Source organism: Mesoplodon bidens (assembly GCF_964165515.1).
Source record: "Mesoplodon bidens genome assembly, chromosome: 18".
Lineage (NCBI taxonomy): Eukaryota > Metazoa > Chordata > Mammalia > Artiodactyla > Ziphiidae > Mesoplodon > Mesoplodon bidens.
The window spans coordinates 59,157,385-59,175,602 of record NC_138175.1 but is presented as its reverse complement, the minus strand read 5'-3'; the positions used below and the strand labels follow the sequence as shown (position 1 = coordinate 59,175,602).

General features: G+C 43.6%; 1 protein-coding gene across 3 annotated transcripts; it reads left to right on the top strand.

Moving 5' to 3' along the window:
- The first annotated feature begins 202 nt into the window (after positions 1-202).
- Positions 203-16,848, top strand: LOC308606452 (zinc finger protein 792-like). 3 transcript variants are annotated; one of them, XM_081217361.1, is made up of 6 exons: positions 203-434; positions 2,670-2,841; positions 9,455-9,493; positions 11,284-11,410; positions 11,950-12,069; positions 12,734-16,848. In XM_081217361.1, the coding sequence occupies exons 2-6, from the start codon at positions 2,728-2,730 to the stop codon at positions 13,903-13,905; spliced, it is 1,572 nt and encodes a 523-aa protein (XP_081073487.1). In that variant the 5' UTR covers positions 203-434; positions 2,670-2,727; the 3' UTR covers positions 13,906-16,848. The 3 variants fall into 3 exon arrangements, with proteins under 3 accessions (XP_081073487.1, XP_081073488.1, XP_081073489.1); XM_081217362.1 differs by lacking the exon at positions 12,734-16,848 and having other exon boundaries at positions 11,950-12,709; XM_081217363.1 differs by lacking the exon at positions 12,734-16,848 and having other exon boundaries at positions 11,966-12,074.
- Positions 16,849-18,218: the final 1,370 nt, after the last annotated feature.

Here is an 18,218-nt window from a genome sequence, read left to right as displayed (position 1 = left end):
AACTTTCCCAGAGGTGGGGAGCACCGCCGCTTGACAGGGCGTACAGCACCGCCGCCTGACAGGTCGTAGAGCGCTGTGAACCACATTACCCGGAAGGCAAAGCGCGGTGCGTAAGGGTCCCTGAACCAATGACGGCTCAGGAGAGAGCCACTTCCGTTCTAGGGGGCGGTGTCTGGGCGGGCCTTCCGGGGTTGACCGCGGGCGACATATTTAAACTCGGACTTGTTTGTTGGTGTGCCCTCCGGTACTTTGGGTCGGCACCGGGTAAAGGAGCCAGGAGGGTGCTGTGTCCGCTGCTCTGAGGAAAGGCTGAGGCTCCGCGTGGGCGCCATCCGGCCTGACTCTGTCTCGGGGCCGGGAGGGGCCTCCGTGCCCGGGCCCCACCATTGCCCACAGACTCCGCTGGTACGGCCACGCCGATGGGTGCGATTCAGGTAAATGCTGCTCCCTCCGGGCCCTCAGACAGCTCTTCTGATTCTGCAGTATTTTCGTTCTTATCAGTGTTCTCTTACGAGCGTCCTATGTTTATTTGTTTCCCAAAATCTTGGTTTTCCGAATATTGAAATAAGACGTGCGTGGGGAAAAAAAATTGAAGGGAATTTCCATGTTCAGTTGAATAAGCAGCTCTTACTAATACCCATTCTTTGCTCAAGTCAAGAAATTAGATACAAGTAGGACCCCAGAAGCCGCCTGTGGGTTCCTTCCATAACAGTTATCCCCATACCCCAAAAGTTAAGGTATTGTCTGATGTTTCGAGTAAGCATTTCCTTGCTTTTCTTGATAGTTTCAGCTGTTTGGAAAATATTCGACGACTGTAGTTTACCTTCGCTCAGTTATCTTAAAACTCTTTTATGACTTGACTCATATAAGTATTATGATGTGTTTTTATTCATTTGCCCAATATGGTGTGACTTTACCCATTTTTTCATGGCTGTCCGTTAATTTTCCTTCTTCTGCAGTGTTCTAATAGTGTGAATACAGTATATGAGTAAAATGTCTTTCTGCTGTTGAAGGCTTTCTTTGTTTTTGTTTTTTTTGTTTTGTTTTTTGCTTGTTTGTTTTTTGGTCTCCTTTCTGTAATTATAAACATTGTTACGCTAGCCATACCTTCCTTGCTTTCTGGGGTATATAAAGCACACATTTGTTTAACGTATATGTTAAAATTATTATTGTATTTAAATGGACATTTCCACTTTTTGATCTTGTTTTGCTCCATGTTACTAATTTTAATTTAGTGCTTTGAATGAGATTGTTATACTTAGTCGTAATCTATCCCGTAGTTGTATTTTTTTTAACATCTTTATTGGAGTATAATTGCTTTACAATGGTGTGTTAGTTTCTGCTGTATAGCAGAGTGAATCAGCTATATGTATACATATGTCCCCATATCCCTTCCCTCTTGCGTCTCCCACCCTCCCTATCCCACCCCTCCAGGCGGTCACAAAGCACCGAGCTGATCTCCCTGTGCTATGAGGCTGCTTCCCACTAGCCATCTATTTTACATTTGGTAGTGTATATATGTCAGTGCCGCTCTCTCACTTCGTCCCAGCTTACCCTTCCCCCTCGCCGTGTCCTCAAGTACATTTCTACGTCTGCGTCTTTATTCCTGTCCTGCCCCTAGGTTCTTCATAACCTTTTTTTTTTTTAGATTCTATATATATGTGTTAGCATACGGTATTTATTTTTCTCTTTCTGACTTACTTCACTCTGTATAACAGACTCTAGGTCCATCCACCTCACTACAGGTAACTCAATTTTGTTTCTTTTTATGGCTGAGTAATATTCCATTGTATATATGTGCCACATCTTCTTTATCCAGTCATCTGTCGATGGACGCTTACGTTGCTTCCATGTCCTGGCTATTCTCAATAGCGCTGCAGTGAACATTGTGGTATTTGACTCTTTTTGAATTATGGTTTTCTCAGGGTATATGCCCAGTAGTGGGATTGCTGGGTCGTATGGTAGTTCTATTTTTAGTTTTTTAAAAAACCTCCATACTGTTCTCTATAGTGGCTGTATCAATTTACGTTCCCACCAACAGTGCAAGAGGGTTCCCTTTTCTTCACACTCTCTCTACCATTTATTGTTCGTAGATTTTTTGATGATGGCCATTCTGACTGGTGTGAGGTGACACCTCATTTTAGTTTTGATTTGCATTTCTTTAATGATTAGTGATGCCGTAGTTGTATTTTTATACACACTCATCATGCATTAGGTAAACTTACAGTTTTACAGTATACAGCCACTTAGAGGGTTTCTGCTTTTGCAGTGATTGTACTCTGCTTGTAGTATTTATTTTACTGTTATGTCATCATCCTCTGGTGGTATTGGAAGAGAAAATGATTAAGACATCTTGTTAAAATACTTGTTTTAAGGGGGACAGAATGAATCCTTGTAAGGATAAAAAGTTATAATGCTGGGAATCCTTATCAAGATGTTTAGAACCAAAGAAATTTCCATGTTTTTATAATGAGGGTGGAATAGAGGTCAGGTCTCATAGGTTGTTTTCTTTGTCTTAAGTTTAAGGCGTCATCTTTGACAGCCACTTACCTCACACTGCTGGAGGCCAAGCACTTTTACTCTGATGCCAGCAGCAACCCCTTTGTCACAGATTAATTTTCTGGTGCCATTTTCTTCTTGTAACTCTCTCTCTCTCTTTTTTTTTTTAGGCCACACTGTGCAGCTACCAGGATCTTAGTTCCCAGACCAGGGATTGAAATCGAGCCCATGGCAGTGACAGCGCTGAATTTAACCACGGAACTGCCAGGGAATTCTGAGATTCACTGTCAGTGTGAAGTCGACAAATGGTCGTCCCTGCTCTACTGCAGGAGAGAACAGCAGGTAGGAAATTACAGAAAACCTGTCTGAGTATTTATGAAAGAAAAAGGATATATAAATAACATGGATAAAAATTAAAAATATGTATTCTTGAATTCTGTTATAGAATGTTATAATAATTTTCTTGAGTTTTATTATTTTTTTTATATACAGCCGGTTCTTATTAGTTATCTGTTTTATACATACTAGTGTGTATATGTCAATCCCAATCTCCCAATTCATTCCCCCGCCAACATCCCCCCTTGGTGTCCGTACATTTGTTCTCTACATCTGTGTGTCTATTTCTGCCCTGCAGACCGGTTTATCTATACTATTTTTCTAGGTTCCACATATATGTGTTAACATACAATATTTGTTTTTCTCTTTCTGACTTACTTCACTCTGTATGACAGTCTCTAGATCCATCCACATCTCTACAAATGACCCAGTTTCGTTCCTTTTTATGGCTGAGTAATATTCCATTGTATATATGTACCACATCTTCTTTATCCAGTTGTCTGTCGATGGGCATTTAGGTTGTTTCCATGACCTGGCTCTTGTAAATAGTGCTGCAGTGAACATTGGGGTGCATGCGTCATTTATGTATGTATGTATGTATGTATGTATGTATGTATGGCTATGTTGGGTCTTCATTGCTGTGCGCGGCTTTCTCTGGTTGCGGCAAGCAGGGGCTACTCTTCATTGCAGTGCATGGGCTTCTCATTGCAGTTGCTTGCTGCGGAGCATGGGCTTTAGGCGTGTGGGCTTCAGTAGTTGTGGCTCTTGGGCTCAGTAGTTGTGGCTTGTGGGCTCTACAGTGCAGGCTTAGTAGTTGTGGTGCATGGGCTTAGTTGCTCCACAGCATGTGGAATCTTCCCGGACCCGGGCTCGAACCCTTGTCCCCTGCATTGGCTGGCAGATTCTTAACCACTGTGCCACCAGGGAAGTCCCTGCATGTGTATTTTTGAATTACAATTTTCTCTGGGTATACGCCCAGTAGTGGATTACTGGGTTATATGGTAATTCTATTTTTAGCTTTTTAAGGAACCTCCATACTGTTTGTCATATGGCTGTATCAATTTACATTCCCACCAACAGTGAAGAACAGTTCCCTTTTCTCAACACCCTCTCTAGCATTCGTTGTTTGTAGATTTTCTGATGATGCCCATTCTAACTGGTGTGAGGTGATACCTCATTGTAGTTTTGATTTGCATTTCTCTAATAATTAGTGATGTTGAGTGGCTTTTCATGTGCTTCTTGGCCATCTGTATGTCGTCTTTGGAGAAATGTCTATTTAGGTCTTCTGCCCATTTTTGGATTGGGTTGTATGTTTTTTTAATATGGAGCTGCATGAGCTGTTTATATATTTTGGAGATTAATCCTTTGTCTGTTGATTCATTTGCAAGTATTTTCTCCCATTCTGAGGGTTGTCTTTTCGTCTTGTTTGTGGTTTCCTTTGCTGTGCAAAAGCTTTTAACTTTCATTAGGTCCCATTTGTTTATTTTTGTTTTTATTTCCATTACTCTAGGAGGTGGATCAAAAACTATCTTGCTGTGATTTATGTCAAAGAGTGTTATTCCTATATTTTCCTCTAAGAGTTTTATAGTGTCTGGTCTTACATTTAGGTCTCTAATCCATTTTGAGTTTATTTTTGTGTATGGTGTTAGGGAGTGTTCTAATTTCATTCTTTACGTGTAGCTGTCCAGTTTTCCCAGCACCACTTATTGAAGAGACTGTCTTTTCTCCATTGTATATCCTTGCCTCTTTTGTCATAGATTAGTTGACCATAGGTGCGTGAGTTTTTCTCTGGGCTTTCTGTCCTGTTCCACTGATCTATATTTTTGTTCATCAGTACCATATTGTTTAGATTACTGTAGCTATATAGTATAGTCTAAAGTCAGGGAGTCTGATTCCTCCAGCTCCATTTTATTCCCTCAAGACTGCTTTGGCTATTCGGGGTCTTTTGTGTCTCCATACAGATTTTAAGATTTTTTTGTTCTAGTTCTGTAAAAAATGCCACTGGTAATTTGATAGGAATTGCATTGAATCTGTAGATTGCTTTGGGTAGTATAGTCATTTTCACAATATTGATTCTTGCAATCCAGGAACATGGTATATCTCTCCATCTTAGATTTCTTTCATCAGTGTCTTACAGTTCTCTGAGTACAGGTCTTTTACCTCCTTGGTACGTTTATTCCTAGGTACTTTATTCTTTTTTGTTGCAATGGTGAATGGGATTGTTTCCTTAATTTCTCTTTCTGATCTTTCGTTGTTAGTGTATAGGAATGCAAGAGACTTCTATGTATTAATTTTATATCCTGCAACTTTGCCAAATTCATTGATTAGCTCTAGTAGTTTTCTGGTGGCATCTTTAGGATTCTCTGTGTATGGTATCATGTCATCTGCACACAGTGGCACTTTTACTTCTTCTTTTCCAATTTGTATTCCTTTTATTTTTCTTCTCTGACTGCTGTGGCTACGACTTCGAGAACTATGTTGAATAATAGTGGTAAGAGTAGACATCCTTGTCTTGTTCTTGATCTTAGCGGAAATGCTTTCAGTTTTCCACCGTTGAGAATGATGTTTGCTGTGGGTTTGTTGTATATGGCCTTTATTATGTTGAGGTAGGTTCCCTTGATGCCCACTTTCTGGAGAGTTTTTATCATGTAAATGGGTGTTGAATTTTATCAAAAGCTTTTTCTGCATCTATTGAGATGCTCATATGGCTTTTCTTCAATTTAAAAAAAATAAATTTATTTATTTATTTTTGGCTGCATTGGGTCTTCGTTGTGGTGTGCGGGCTTCTCATTGTGGCGGCTTCTCTTGTTGTGGAGCACGGGCTCTAGGCACGCAGGCTTCAGTAGTTGTGGCACATGGGCTCAGTAGTTGTGGTGCATGGGCTTAGTTGCTCCGTGGTTTATCTTCTCAAAGAACCAGCTTTTAGTTTTATTGATCTTTGATATTGTTTTCTTTGTTTCTATTTCATTTATTTCTGCTCTGATCTTTATGATTTCTTTCCTTCTACCAACTTTGGGTTTTGTTTGTTCTTCTTTCTCTAGTTCCTTTAGGTCTAAGTTTAGATTGTTTATTTGAGATTTTTCTTGTTTCTTGAGGTAGGCTTGTATTGCTATAAACTTCCCTCTTAGAACTGCTTTTGCTGTATCCCATAGGTTTTGGATCGTCATGTTTTCATTGTCATTTGTCTCTAGATATTTTTTGATTTCTTCAGTGATCTCTTGGTTATTTAGTAATGTACTGTTTAGCCTCTGTGTGTGTTTCTTACGTTTTTTCCCCTGCATTTGATTTCTAATCTCATAGCATTGTGGTCGGAAAAGATCCTTGATATGATTTCAATTTTCTTAAATTTACTGAGGCTTGATTTGTGACCCAAGATGTGATCTATCCTGGAGAATGTTCCGTGTGCACTTGAGAAGAAAGTGTAATCTGCTGTTTTTGGATGGAATGTTCTATAAATATCAATTAAATCTATCTGGTCTACTGTGTCTTTTTTTTTTTTTTTGCAGTATGCGGGCCTCTCACTCTTGTGGGCTCTCCCGTTGCGGGGCACAGGCTCCAGACGTGCAGGCTCAGTGGCCATGGCTCACGGGCCCAGCCGCTTCGCGGCATGTGGGATCTTCCCAGACCGGGGCACGAACCCGTGTCCCCTGCATCGGCAGGCGGACTCTCAATCAGGGAAGCCGTACTGTGTCATTTAAAGCTTGTGTTTCTTTATTAATTTTCTGTCTGAATGATCTGTCCATTGATGTACGTGAGGTGTTAAAGTCCCCCATCATTATGGTGTTACTGTCGATTTCCTCTTTTATAGCTGTTAGCACTTGCCTTACGTATTGAGGTGCTCCTGTGTTGGGTGCACATGTATTTATAATTGTTATCGCTTCTTCTTGGATTGATCTCTTTGTCATTATGTAGTGTCCTTCCTTGTCTCTTAACATTCTTTAAAGTCTATTTTATCTGATACGAGTGTTGCTACTCCAGCTGTCTTTTGATTTCCATCTGCATGGAATATCTTTCTCCATCCCCTCACTTTCAGTCTTATGTGTCCCTAGGTCTTAAGTGAGTCTCTTGTAGACAACATGTATATGGGTCTTGTTTTTGTATCCATTCAGCAAGCCTGTGTCTTTTGGTTGGAGCATTTAATCCATTCATGTTTAAGGTAATTACCGATATGGATGTTCCTGCTACCATTTTCTTAATTGTTTTGGGTTTGTTTTTGTAGGTTCTTTTCTTCTGTTGTGTTTCCCACTTAGAGAAGTTCCTTTAGCATTTGTTATAGAGCTGGTTTGGTGGTGCTGAATTCTCTTAGCTTTTGCTTGTCTGTAAAGGTTTTGATTTCTCCATCCAATCTGAATGAAATCCTTGCCGGGTAGAGTAATCTTGGTTGTAGGTTCTTTTCATCACTTTAAATATATCATGCCGCTCCCTTCTGGCTTGTAGAGTTTCTGCTGAGAAATCAGCTGTTAACCTTATGGGGGTTCCCTTGTATGTTATTTGTCGTTTTTCCCTTGTTGCTTTCAATAATTTTTCTTTGTCTTTCATTTTTGTCAGTTTGATTACTATGGGTCTCAGCATGTTACTCCTTGGGTTTGTCCTGCCTGGGACTCTGTGATTCCCAGACTTGGGTGGCTATTTCCTTTCCCATGTTAGGGAAGTTTTCGACTAAAATCTCTTCAAATAGTTCCTTGGGTCTGTTGTCTCTCTCTTCTGCTTCTGGGACCTGTATAATATGAATGCTGTTGCATTTAATGTTGTCCCAGAGGTCTCTTAGGCTGTCTTGTTTTCTTTTCATTCTTTTTTCTTTATTCCGTGGCAGTGAATTCCACCATCCTGTCTTCCAGGTCACTTATGTGTTCTTCTGCCTCAGTTATTCTGCTATTGATTCCTTCTAGTGTATTTTTCATTTTGGTTATTGTATTGTTCATCTCTGTTTGTTTGTTCTTTAATTCTTCTAGGTCTTTTAAAACATTTCTTGCCTCTTCTTGATCTTTGCCTCCATTCTTTTTCTGAGGTTTGCCTATCTCCACTTCATTTAGTTGTTTTTCTGGGATTTTATCTTGTTTCTTCATCTGGTACATAGCCCTCTGCCTTTTCATTTTGTTTGTTTTTCTGTGAATGTGGTTTTCATTCCACAGGCTGCAACATTGTAGTTTTTCTTGCTTCTGCTGTCTGCCCTCTGGTGGATGAGGCTATCTAAGAGGTTTGTGCAAGCTTCCTGATGGGAGGGACTGGTGGTGGGTAGAGCTGGGTTTTGCTCTGGTGGGCAGAGCTCAGTAAAACTTTAATTGGTTTGTCTGCTCATGGGTGGGGCTGAGTTCCCTCCCTGTTGGTTGTTTCACCTGAGGCGATGCAGCACTGGAGGCTACAGGCTCTTTGATGGGGCTAATGGTGCACTCTGGGAGGGCTCATGCCAAGGAGTACTTCCCAGAGATTCTGCTGCTGCTGTTCTTGTCCCTGTGGTGAGCCACAGCCATACTCTGCATCTGCAGGTTACCTTCCAACACTAGCTGGTAGGTCTGGTTCAGTCTCCTATGGAGTCACTACTCCTTCCCCTTGGGTCCTGATGCACACACTAGTTTGTGTATGCCCTCCAAGCTTGGAGTATATGTTTCCCCCAGTCCTGTCGAAGTCCTGTAGTGAAATCCTGCTAGCCTTCAAAGTGTTTCTCTGGGAATTCCTCCTCCTGTTGCCAGACCACAAGGTTGGAACCCTGACGTGGGGCTCAGAACCTTCACTCCAGTGGGTGGACTTCTGTGCTATAAGTGTTCTCCAGTCTGTGAGTCACCCACCCAGCAGTTACGGGATTTGATTTTATTGTGATTGCACCCCTCCCACTGTCTCATTGCGGCTTCTGCTTTGTCTTTGGAGGTGGGGTATCTTTTTTCCTGAGTTCCAGCGTCTTCCTGTCAATGATTGTTCAGTAGTAAGTTGTAATTCCAGTGCGCTCACAAAAGGCAGTGAACACACATCCTTCTACTCTGCCATCTTGAACCAGTCTCCATAATGTTATAATAATTTCTAATCAGAACTTAGTATATGGATTATGTAAGCTGAAATTTTATATAAAGCAATAATTTATAAGATAACCAAGTAAAATTGGAAAGGAAGTATAATATACGAACTTCTGATCAGATGTTAGGGCCAACTACAAGCTACAAGAAGAGAAAAATGTATTATTGGCAAGGGAGAAATAGACGAAGGGAATCAAATGGAAGTGTCAGAAACAGAGCTGTACGTAAAATGAGACTTAATTTTGATATTTGTGACTTAGGACTATAATAGTGCTTTATGACCTGCCAACATCATTTCCTTGCTAACACAATCCCTTATTCTTCTGGGCTCACTGGGCTCCAGTCATACCAGCTTTGTAGATGCTGCTCAAACACACCAGGCATGACTCTGATAGAGAGGCTTTGTACTTGTTTGTCCCACTTTTGGACAGCCTTTTCTCAAGATATCCACATGACCTTATGGTACAACTGTAACATTTTCTGCCCTCTTTTATGCTTTAGTTTCCTTGAGCGTTTGTCTTCGCCTGAAATATTAAATTGGTCATTTATTAACCTTTTTTGTCTGTGTTGCTGATGGGAATTAATATTACATGGCCCTGCTCTTCCCACAGGTTCCACATTCAGCAGAACCACTTATGGACCCTGCACTGGTGAGTGTCAGGTGTCCTAGAAGTCTTTTGCTGCCACTCTTCCTGGACTTGGTGTCTGGGGACCCTAAGCCCAGATTTCCAAGTCCAGGCCAGAGGTTATATGGACAGATTCCCATTTTTGGCAGCCAGTGGACTGAGATGTGAAAGGTTGTCTTAGGTATAGCGGGTAATATGTACAAATGTTTGAGGATGAGATTGAGATGGGAGTGTTTTAGGACTTGTAGGTCTTTGTTAACAGCTGGTAAGAACAGAGAGCAAGGGGGCCAGAGTTAGACCTAGAATGGTAGCCTGAGAAGAGGTTTCTGTTCTGAGAATGATGGCAGACATAGAATTTTTGGAACAGAGGGGAAAAGTGATGTGACTTAGGTTTTAAGAGGCTACTCCTGCCTGCGGAGTGCACAGCAGACTCAGGGAGAGGAAGACAAGGAGATAATGAAGGAGGCTCTTGCAGTCATCCGGATGCCCATTAGTTCTTGCTGGACCAAAGTGGTGCATGAGGAGGTAGGAGAAACACTTGGCTTCTGGATTTGCTTTTAAAGTAGGGGCTGACCAGATTTTCTAATGTGGAGGGCTCACGGATGACTCCCAAGTTTTTTTTCCCTTTGCACATGAGAGGGTGGCAGTGCCATCAACTGAGACGGGGAAGTTAGTGATAGCAATCCTTTTCTGTGAGGACATTAGGGTTTGGGTTTTGGCTGTTTTGATTGTCAGATGTTCCAGTGACTCCAAGTATAGGAGACAAGGGGACGGCTGAACGTGCAGATCTAGAGTGCTGGGGGAGGCTTCAGGATGCCATTAGGGGACAAGGGAAGAGAGGGGGGCTGTCACAAAGACAGATAAGAAGAGTGGTCATCAGTGGGAAGGTGGGGGGTGGAGGGAAAGTCCAGCAGGTGGCCCAGGTTTTTATGGGGGAGTGGCCGTGAAATTGATGCAGAGGGAAAGCAGAATGGAGGTGAAGTGATAGAGAAGTCAGGCTGCTGTTATTTCTCCTCCTGTGCACTCACCAGGCTTCTGTGGTGGAACTTGGGGAGTTTCTCTCACAGTGTCAGATGAGTTTACCTAAGGTGTGTCAAGTGGGTGTGGATTTTGAATGGGTGTTATATGGACAAGGTTCTAATTGGTGAGGAGACATAGTGAGGAATACAGAAGTGGAACCAGACCAGGGGTATTTAGATCTGCATGTTTTGACTGAGGTTAAAGTCAGGAACAAGGCCTGGTGGGGGAGCCTTCAGAACAGGGCTGGGGAACCGCCAGTGGAGAGTTGGGGTACGGTGGGATCCTGTTGCATTGGCAGGAACTTTCTGATGCCGTGTGCAGAGCGTATGTGAGGAGGTAGGAGACATGCCAATTTTGTGGGCCGGGTGGTGGTGATGGGGATCAGCTGTATGAGGAGTTAGTTAGCCAGTGAGTAATATGCATGTGGGGAAGGTGTGCGACCAAATCGCCCCAGGGCCCTCATACCAGGAGTTTAAGAGAGGACGATGAGCCCAAGTTTGTTTGTGTCTAGGTAACGTGATCCTGGGGACTCAGGCTGTGTTGTCTCGCAGGAGAGGGAGGGGGCCCTGCATACCAGGTCCACAGCTTAGATGGCATCTATCTGTCCACTTGCCTGCTGCTGCTGAGAGTTGTACCTCGTGCTCAAGGAAATATGAAGAGTTATTCGGTACCAGTGCCCTCTGAGTTAGGGAGCTGGGGAGGATGATGAACCCAGAGTGAGTATGGGTTAGGGGTACTTATGGGGTCCTGGGGAGAGAGGCTGCTTATGGAGACATCTGTCCCTGTCATCACAGGGCTCTGTGACCTTTGAGGACGTGGCTGTGTACTTTTCCCAGGAGGAATGGAGGCTTCTTGATGAGGCCCAGAGATTCCTGTACCACGATGTCATGCTGGAGACCTTTGCACTTGTTGCATCATTGGGTAAGGCCCTCACACCTATCCCAGCATCCTGGACAGGTCTCTGCCTTTCCCCTTTTTTCCAAAGACAAGTCTGTTTTCTCACAGCTAGACAGTGGGCACATCTCTGTTACTGCTTCCCTCTCATCTGTGTTGTTGGTGCCAAGGCTGAGTGACTGCATATATGACCTCCTTTCAGAAGTATCCCCAGTACCAGCGGCTCTGAAGTTTTTTCAGTGAAGGTTTTCTGTGTCAAATGACTTGGAATTAGTTCAGTGGGTTCCATTAGTCTCAGCCACTCCCTGCTAAGTTGACTCCGTAGACCCATGCACCTCTGTGCTTCAGGCTCTGCCATCTTCCAGCTGACATTTCTTGGGGCCTCACCATTCCAGGAATTGTTGGGACTTAATGTGGTCAGTATTTGTGGAGTCTTCTTGGCTGTTTCTGTGAGACCCTCATCTCAAAGATTCTTTTTGTTACATATTTTTTTTCCTGAGGTTGTTTTGGGATTGGTTGTCCCTTGGGCCAGTACTGACTGTTCACCTGTCGTGTGTTTCTCTTAGGTCTTTCATCTTCTAGGTCCCATGTTGTCCAGCTGGAGCTGAGAGGAGAACCCTGGGTACATGACAGAGTGGACATGGCTCCAGACAGAGCAAGAGGGGCTCAAATATGGCCTGGCCCTGGTAATTGGCATTGAGGGAGGAAGTGACATCATGGTTCGGTTCACGTTATTTCAGGAACATGTCCCGTACCCAACACTGTTTTGGTGTCAAGGCCAGTGACTGTGTACCTCGTTTCTGTTTCTCCTCCATCCTTGACCCTTGCCTCCTGTGATTTTTACTCTGGCTTCCAACCCAGAATTATCCCTCACCTCTCTGTCTTCCACTCATTGTTCCTCTCCATCCTCCCTCTGCTGTGCTTTCCACTATTCACCTACACTTAATGTTTGATGAGGCCTACACCTTTCCTCAAAATAGTCATTGAACGCCAGCTACTCAGTGAAAATCAGATTTTCCTGGACCTGGACACAGCTTTCCACATAGCACACACATGTCACCAGCAGCCAAGGTCCTAGTGAAAACTGTTCCTGGAGGAATGAGTTGTGGACCCCTAGCTCCTTTATGCATTCCACCCCATCCTTCTGTCATTTGCCTGGTGAGTGTTCCCTGTTCTGTGATGTGTAGAGGGTCAGTACTGTACAACAGGGCTTTCCTAACCTCCCTGCAACTTCTTGTCTTGAAAACAGTCCCATAGATTTATTCTTTTCTATGTCAGACACACATTTGTGATTGGGCCGCCTCCTACCAAAATCCTATGTCAAGTTTACCCGTATTTCTCTGCTTTCAGGGTGTTGGTATATAGCAGAGAACAAGCTACCTTCTGAGCAGAATGTTTCTGTAGAAGTGCCACAAATAAATACTTCAGAGGCAGACCTGTCCATCCTGAAGTCCTGTCCCTGGGAGAGGTGCTGCCTGTACTTAGAAGGTGGTTTGCATCTAGCTGAAGACCTTGGCACAAACCCTGGCCAGAGACTCTGTGGGGCAGGTGTGCCATTTCACCAGAACAGTGGAGAGGAACTCTTTAGAAGAGACATGGGTAAGACCTTTATGAAGAGCCACACTGTCCATGCATCCAAGAAGTCTTTCACATTCCAGGAGCCTGGGAAGGATTTCCCTTGTAGCTCTGGCCTTTTCCAGCAGCAAGTCACTCCACAAAAGGACACCGAGTTTGTAGAGGCCTTTCCCAATGGAGAAAAGCGTTACAAGTGCAGTGAATGTGGGAAAGCCTTCTGCCGTAAATACAGGCTTGCTCAGCACCAGAGAGTCCACACTGGAGAAAGGCCTTATGAATGCAGTGAATGTGGGAAAGTCTTTAGATGCAACTCCAACCTTGTTATACATAGAAGAATTCACACTGGGGAAAGGCCTTATGAGTGTAGAGAATGTGGGAAGTTCTTTAGGCAAAACGCCCAACTTATTGTGCACCAGAGAATTCACACTGGAGCCAAGCCTTACGAATGCAGTGAATGTGGGAAAACCTTCATTACTAAAAGCAAACTTGTTCAGCACCAGAGAGTCCACACTGGGGAGAGACCTTATGAATGTGGAGAATGCAGAAAAGCCTTCACCTATAAACGCATGCTTGTTCAGCATCAGAGAGTCCACACTGGAGAGAGGCCTTATGAGTGCAGTGAATGTGGGAAAGTCTTTAGGTACATTGCCAGCCTCATTAAACATAGAAGAATTCACACTGGGGAAAGGCCTTATGAGTGTAGTGAATGTGGGAAGTCCTTTAGGCAAAGGGCCCACCTTCAGGTCCACCAGAGAATTCACACTGGAGCAAAGACTTACAAGTGCAGTGAATGTGGGAAATGTTTTAGCCAAAACTCTATTCTCACTACGCACCAGAGAGTTCACACTGGCGAAAGGCCTTATAAGTGCAGTGAATGTGGAAAGTGTTTTAGCCAAAGCTCTACTCTTATTAAGCACCAGAGTTCACATTGGAGAAAAACCATATGAGAACTCTGAATGAGGAGAATTCTTTAGCCAAAGCATCCAGCTTACTCAACACCGAAAAGCTCACACCCCAGAAAGGCCTCATCAGCACAGCAAATGTGGAAAAGTTTTCTGTCAAAGGTCTGCTCTGACTGAGCACTAGAAACTTCACAGCTCAGATAGACCTTATGAGTACAGCAAATGTAGGAAAGCTTTCAGCCAAAGGTCTTACCTTATTCGATATCAGAAAGTTCATCTGGAGAAGGGCCTTCAAGTGAGATGAGGAGAGCAGCGAATGAGCTGTCTCCTTAGTTAATACATCATACTGAATAGACTCTGAGGAAGTCATCAACTGGAAGTTGAATGCCATACATCTGAACAGCCCTGGTGTGCAGATTGCCTATGAGTACCAGGTTCGTAGGAAGCTTGATTTCAGGAGCTACGCTCTACCTTCTAACCTATGCAAGCCCCTTGCTGGACTCAACATCACTGTAGGTTTTTTACCTCTCCCAAGTAGCAGATCCCAGTACTGGCCATCAGTCATCGCACATCAGGGTAGGTAGACCTCTGTGCTGTCCTGTCCCCTGGAGGGAAGCATGGATAGCCTGAGCACTTGGGTGTTGTCCTTCTCTTCTGTCAAGGACAGGACCTAAGCAGCTTTGACCACGGTGACCCAATGTGGGTTCCCTTGGCAGCTGACAGAAGTTTGCTTTCCTTGGTGGTATTAATAGTCTCATGTCATGCTCACGATGGATGTTTCTAGCTCCAGGTCACCCTGTTGGGGAACTATCTGCCACCCTTTGCTCTGCTCTATGAAAAAATAAAGACTATAGTTTAAGCCACGTCTTTTGTGGGTGTTCCAATCTTTGTATTCTTCAGTAAGGATAGTACCATGGCGGAGAATGGTTTTCACTCCAGTTTTGGTCTAATTTGAGTTGTTGTCCAAAGCCTCCTGGGGTAGACTACAGGGCTTTGTGGGACTAATGTGACCTGGATGTTAGAATTTTTGGTGGGTCCCGAGGTCACCCTGAGATGAGGACAGTTGTATGAACCACCAGTGTTTTTTGGAGCTGCATAAGTTCTCTTTTTTCACATGGGATGTCACATGATGACCCCAGTACTGTTCAAGAGAAGAAGTTCTCTAGGTCCAGCTGGAAAAGAGCCATGTGCCATAATGTCCATAACATGGTAGGCTGGTGTTGCTGAGCGTTAGATTACAGACATTAGGTGGGAACCATATTTGGTATAGAAACGGAATTAATAGGGAGTGAGTGACTAGCAAACAAAAAGAGATGAACCTATTCTAAAATTGCATCCATGAATGTTCCCGTGACTGGGGCTGTTGAGGATAATGTTTTTGAAAAAATTCTCAGGAGCTGCAGAGCAGTTTCTCTCCTGAGGTCCCAGTCAGTGTCAGGCTGAATAATGTAAAGGTTTTGGGATCCCGTAGCATTGTTTATCTCAAGGTCATTGTTGTATAGCAAAGATAATGGGTAATAAAAGTGGAAATCGTGTAGTCCTGGCATGTGGTTTTTAGGACGCAAGCAGTTCCTGGATAACTCAAGTGGAAACACCTTTCATTGCTCACCAGTCTTCATTGCTACCACAACAGAATCCCTTCCATGAGACAAGGAGATGTGATGGGCTTAACATGTGGTTGCCAGAGTTCTACTGAAGAGGAGATTCAGAAAAGAAATTCAGATTTTTTTATGTGAAGCCAATTTCTATTAAATTTAATTGAGCTGTATAGTTGGTACGCATTGAACTGAACATACCTAAAATGTACAGCTTGGTTAAGTTTTAATATGTGTTAACCCACAGAACCATCATAATTACAAACATCCATCACTCTCATATCCACCTTCTGACATCTCTCCCAGGACTCCCAGGCAACTAGTATTGATTTGCTTTTTTCCCATTCAATTAGTGTTTTCTACACTTAATATCATTGGGCTCTTAATGTTTACTTTTATATTTGTCTCTTTTTCATGATGCATAATTATTTTGAGAATCATTTAAGTTGCTGATAATTATGATTCATTTTTTTTCCTGAAAAATATACTGTTTGGATATACCACCCACTGACTTTCTATCCATACATCTGTTAAAGGATGGGGTTTTGTGGTTTGTATCCATTTCGGCTATGACAGATAAGCTTAATAAATTCTTTATATGTACATATGGTTTCATATTCAAAATTCAATGACTGTACCCTTTTGTGTGCCATTCACAGTATGGGAGCATTCCAGTTTTCCTGTATTCCTCTCCAGTACTTGGTTGATATGGCTAGTGTTTCAATATTACCTGTTTAAATGTGTAGAGGTGTCTCACTGTGGTCTGATTGCATTTCCCTAATGATTCATGATGAACATTTTTGTGTTCATTTGCCAGGTGTTTGTCTTCTTTGATAAAATGTCTGTCTTTTATTAGTAACTGAGAAGGCAAAAATTTGTTGGAACTTGACTTTTCTTCAGTGACTTCACTGGGTGGAATAAATGTGCTCACATCGTTATTCACCACATATGGTCCTCATTATTAACATAGTCTCTGTTACTTTAAGTCTAGACACGTATAAAACAACTAACCGAACCTTGATTGTTGTGTTTGCCAATTTCCCTGGTATGAATACTCCCAACTGTGGGCAGTTCCAAACAGTGAATATGAAGTTTTTACTGCACCAGAGGCGCAAGAAGCCAAACGCTGAGATGCCAAGGTTTGCAGGGGAGAAGGCAGCCAAGCCAGGAGCTAGAAGAAGTCTCAGATCCACCTTCTCGGAGGCGATGTGCTTGAGATATTTAAGGTATAAAGACGCAGTGTGGTCTTAGGTGTGGGGAAAGGCCATCAGTTAGAGAAAAGGCGAGGTAATCGGTGTGTGCAGGTGTATTTCATTACATGCTTCTTCACAGATGCATGTTCAAAAATGGTGTCCCTGAATGGGACATCACTGGCTCTTTTAATGAGGGAACCAGAGAAGCAACACATGGTCCACCTGCTTATGGCCACCCCACATTCCTCCTCTGTCTTGTTCACTATGGCCCCCTGTCTGGAGTCTTCTCTTGACTCTGACCTAACACAGTGAGGTCTAAACCTTTAGCCTGCATCCTTTGGAAGAGCAATAAGACAATGTTTAATAGACCCCAGCTATGGATGCATGAACTTTGTGTCATAGTGACAACGTGGTATCATGTGCCCGTTTGGTTTTGCAGGTTTCGGAAACATCTGAAATATGACTGTCTCTGTGATCAGCGAAGACTACATTCCATGGAAATCTGGGTTCGTCTCCTTTAAGAAGCGTGAAACCCCGCCCCCGTCCTCAGAGCCTCCAGGGCGGCCTTTCCCAGGAGCCCCCAGTGAGGCGGGGCTTTTCCTGGAGGCGGGGAGCACCGCCCCTTGCTAGGTTCGAGAGGCCTGTGAACTGCATTACCCGGAAAAAACCCGCCAGTTCGTGGGCGCCCCTGGGCCAATGAAGGCTCAGGAAGGAGTCACTTCCGTTCTAGAGGACGGATCTGGGCGGCTTTTCCGGCGTCGGCCTAGGTCGTTGTGTTGTAAAGTCGGCTGTGTTCACAGGCGGGGAACTTCGCAACGCTGTGAAGGCCAGAGGTCAGGGAGCCAGGAGGGCGCCGTGCCCGCTTCTCTGAGCTTCGTCTGAGGCTCGGCGTGGGCGCCATCCGGCCTGACTCCGTCTTGGGCGGTTGGTGCCGCAGCTTCGCCCACAAACTCCGCTAGCGCCGTCGCAGATGTGTCGGATTCAGGTAAATGCTGCGTCATTCGGGCCCTCCCCCAAGTCTTATTCAGCAGTGTCTTATCTGTGTTCTTTTACTAGTGTCCTATAGTTATTATTTGTACCCCCAAAACTTGGCTTTCCGAAGTTTGAAATATGACCTGCGTGGGAAAAAAAAATTGCAGAGAACTTCAATGTGCGGTTGAAGAAGCTCTGAGATTAATATCCGTTTACCGCTCAGGCCAAAATTGCTATATAAATAGGACCTCAGAAGCAGCCTGTGGGGTTCTTCCAAAACAATTATCCCCATCCCCACCAAGTTAATGTATTGGCTGCTGTTTGAAATAAGCATTTCCTTTCTTTTCTTGATAGTTTTGCCAACTATGTGGAAACTATTTGACGTGTCTTGTTTAGTTTCGCTTGTTTTAAAAGTTTTTTTATGAATGTAATATGTTTTATGATGTGTTTTTCTTTTGCGCAACGTGGTGTGACTTTACCCATGTTTTTCATGCCTATCCCTTTGTGGGAGAAAGAGGTGAAACAGGAGGGAAGGGGCCAGGGCACAGCCTTTAACGGAATGACGTATCCATAGGACTTGACTAAAACAAACAGGTTT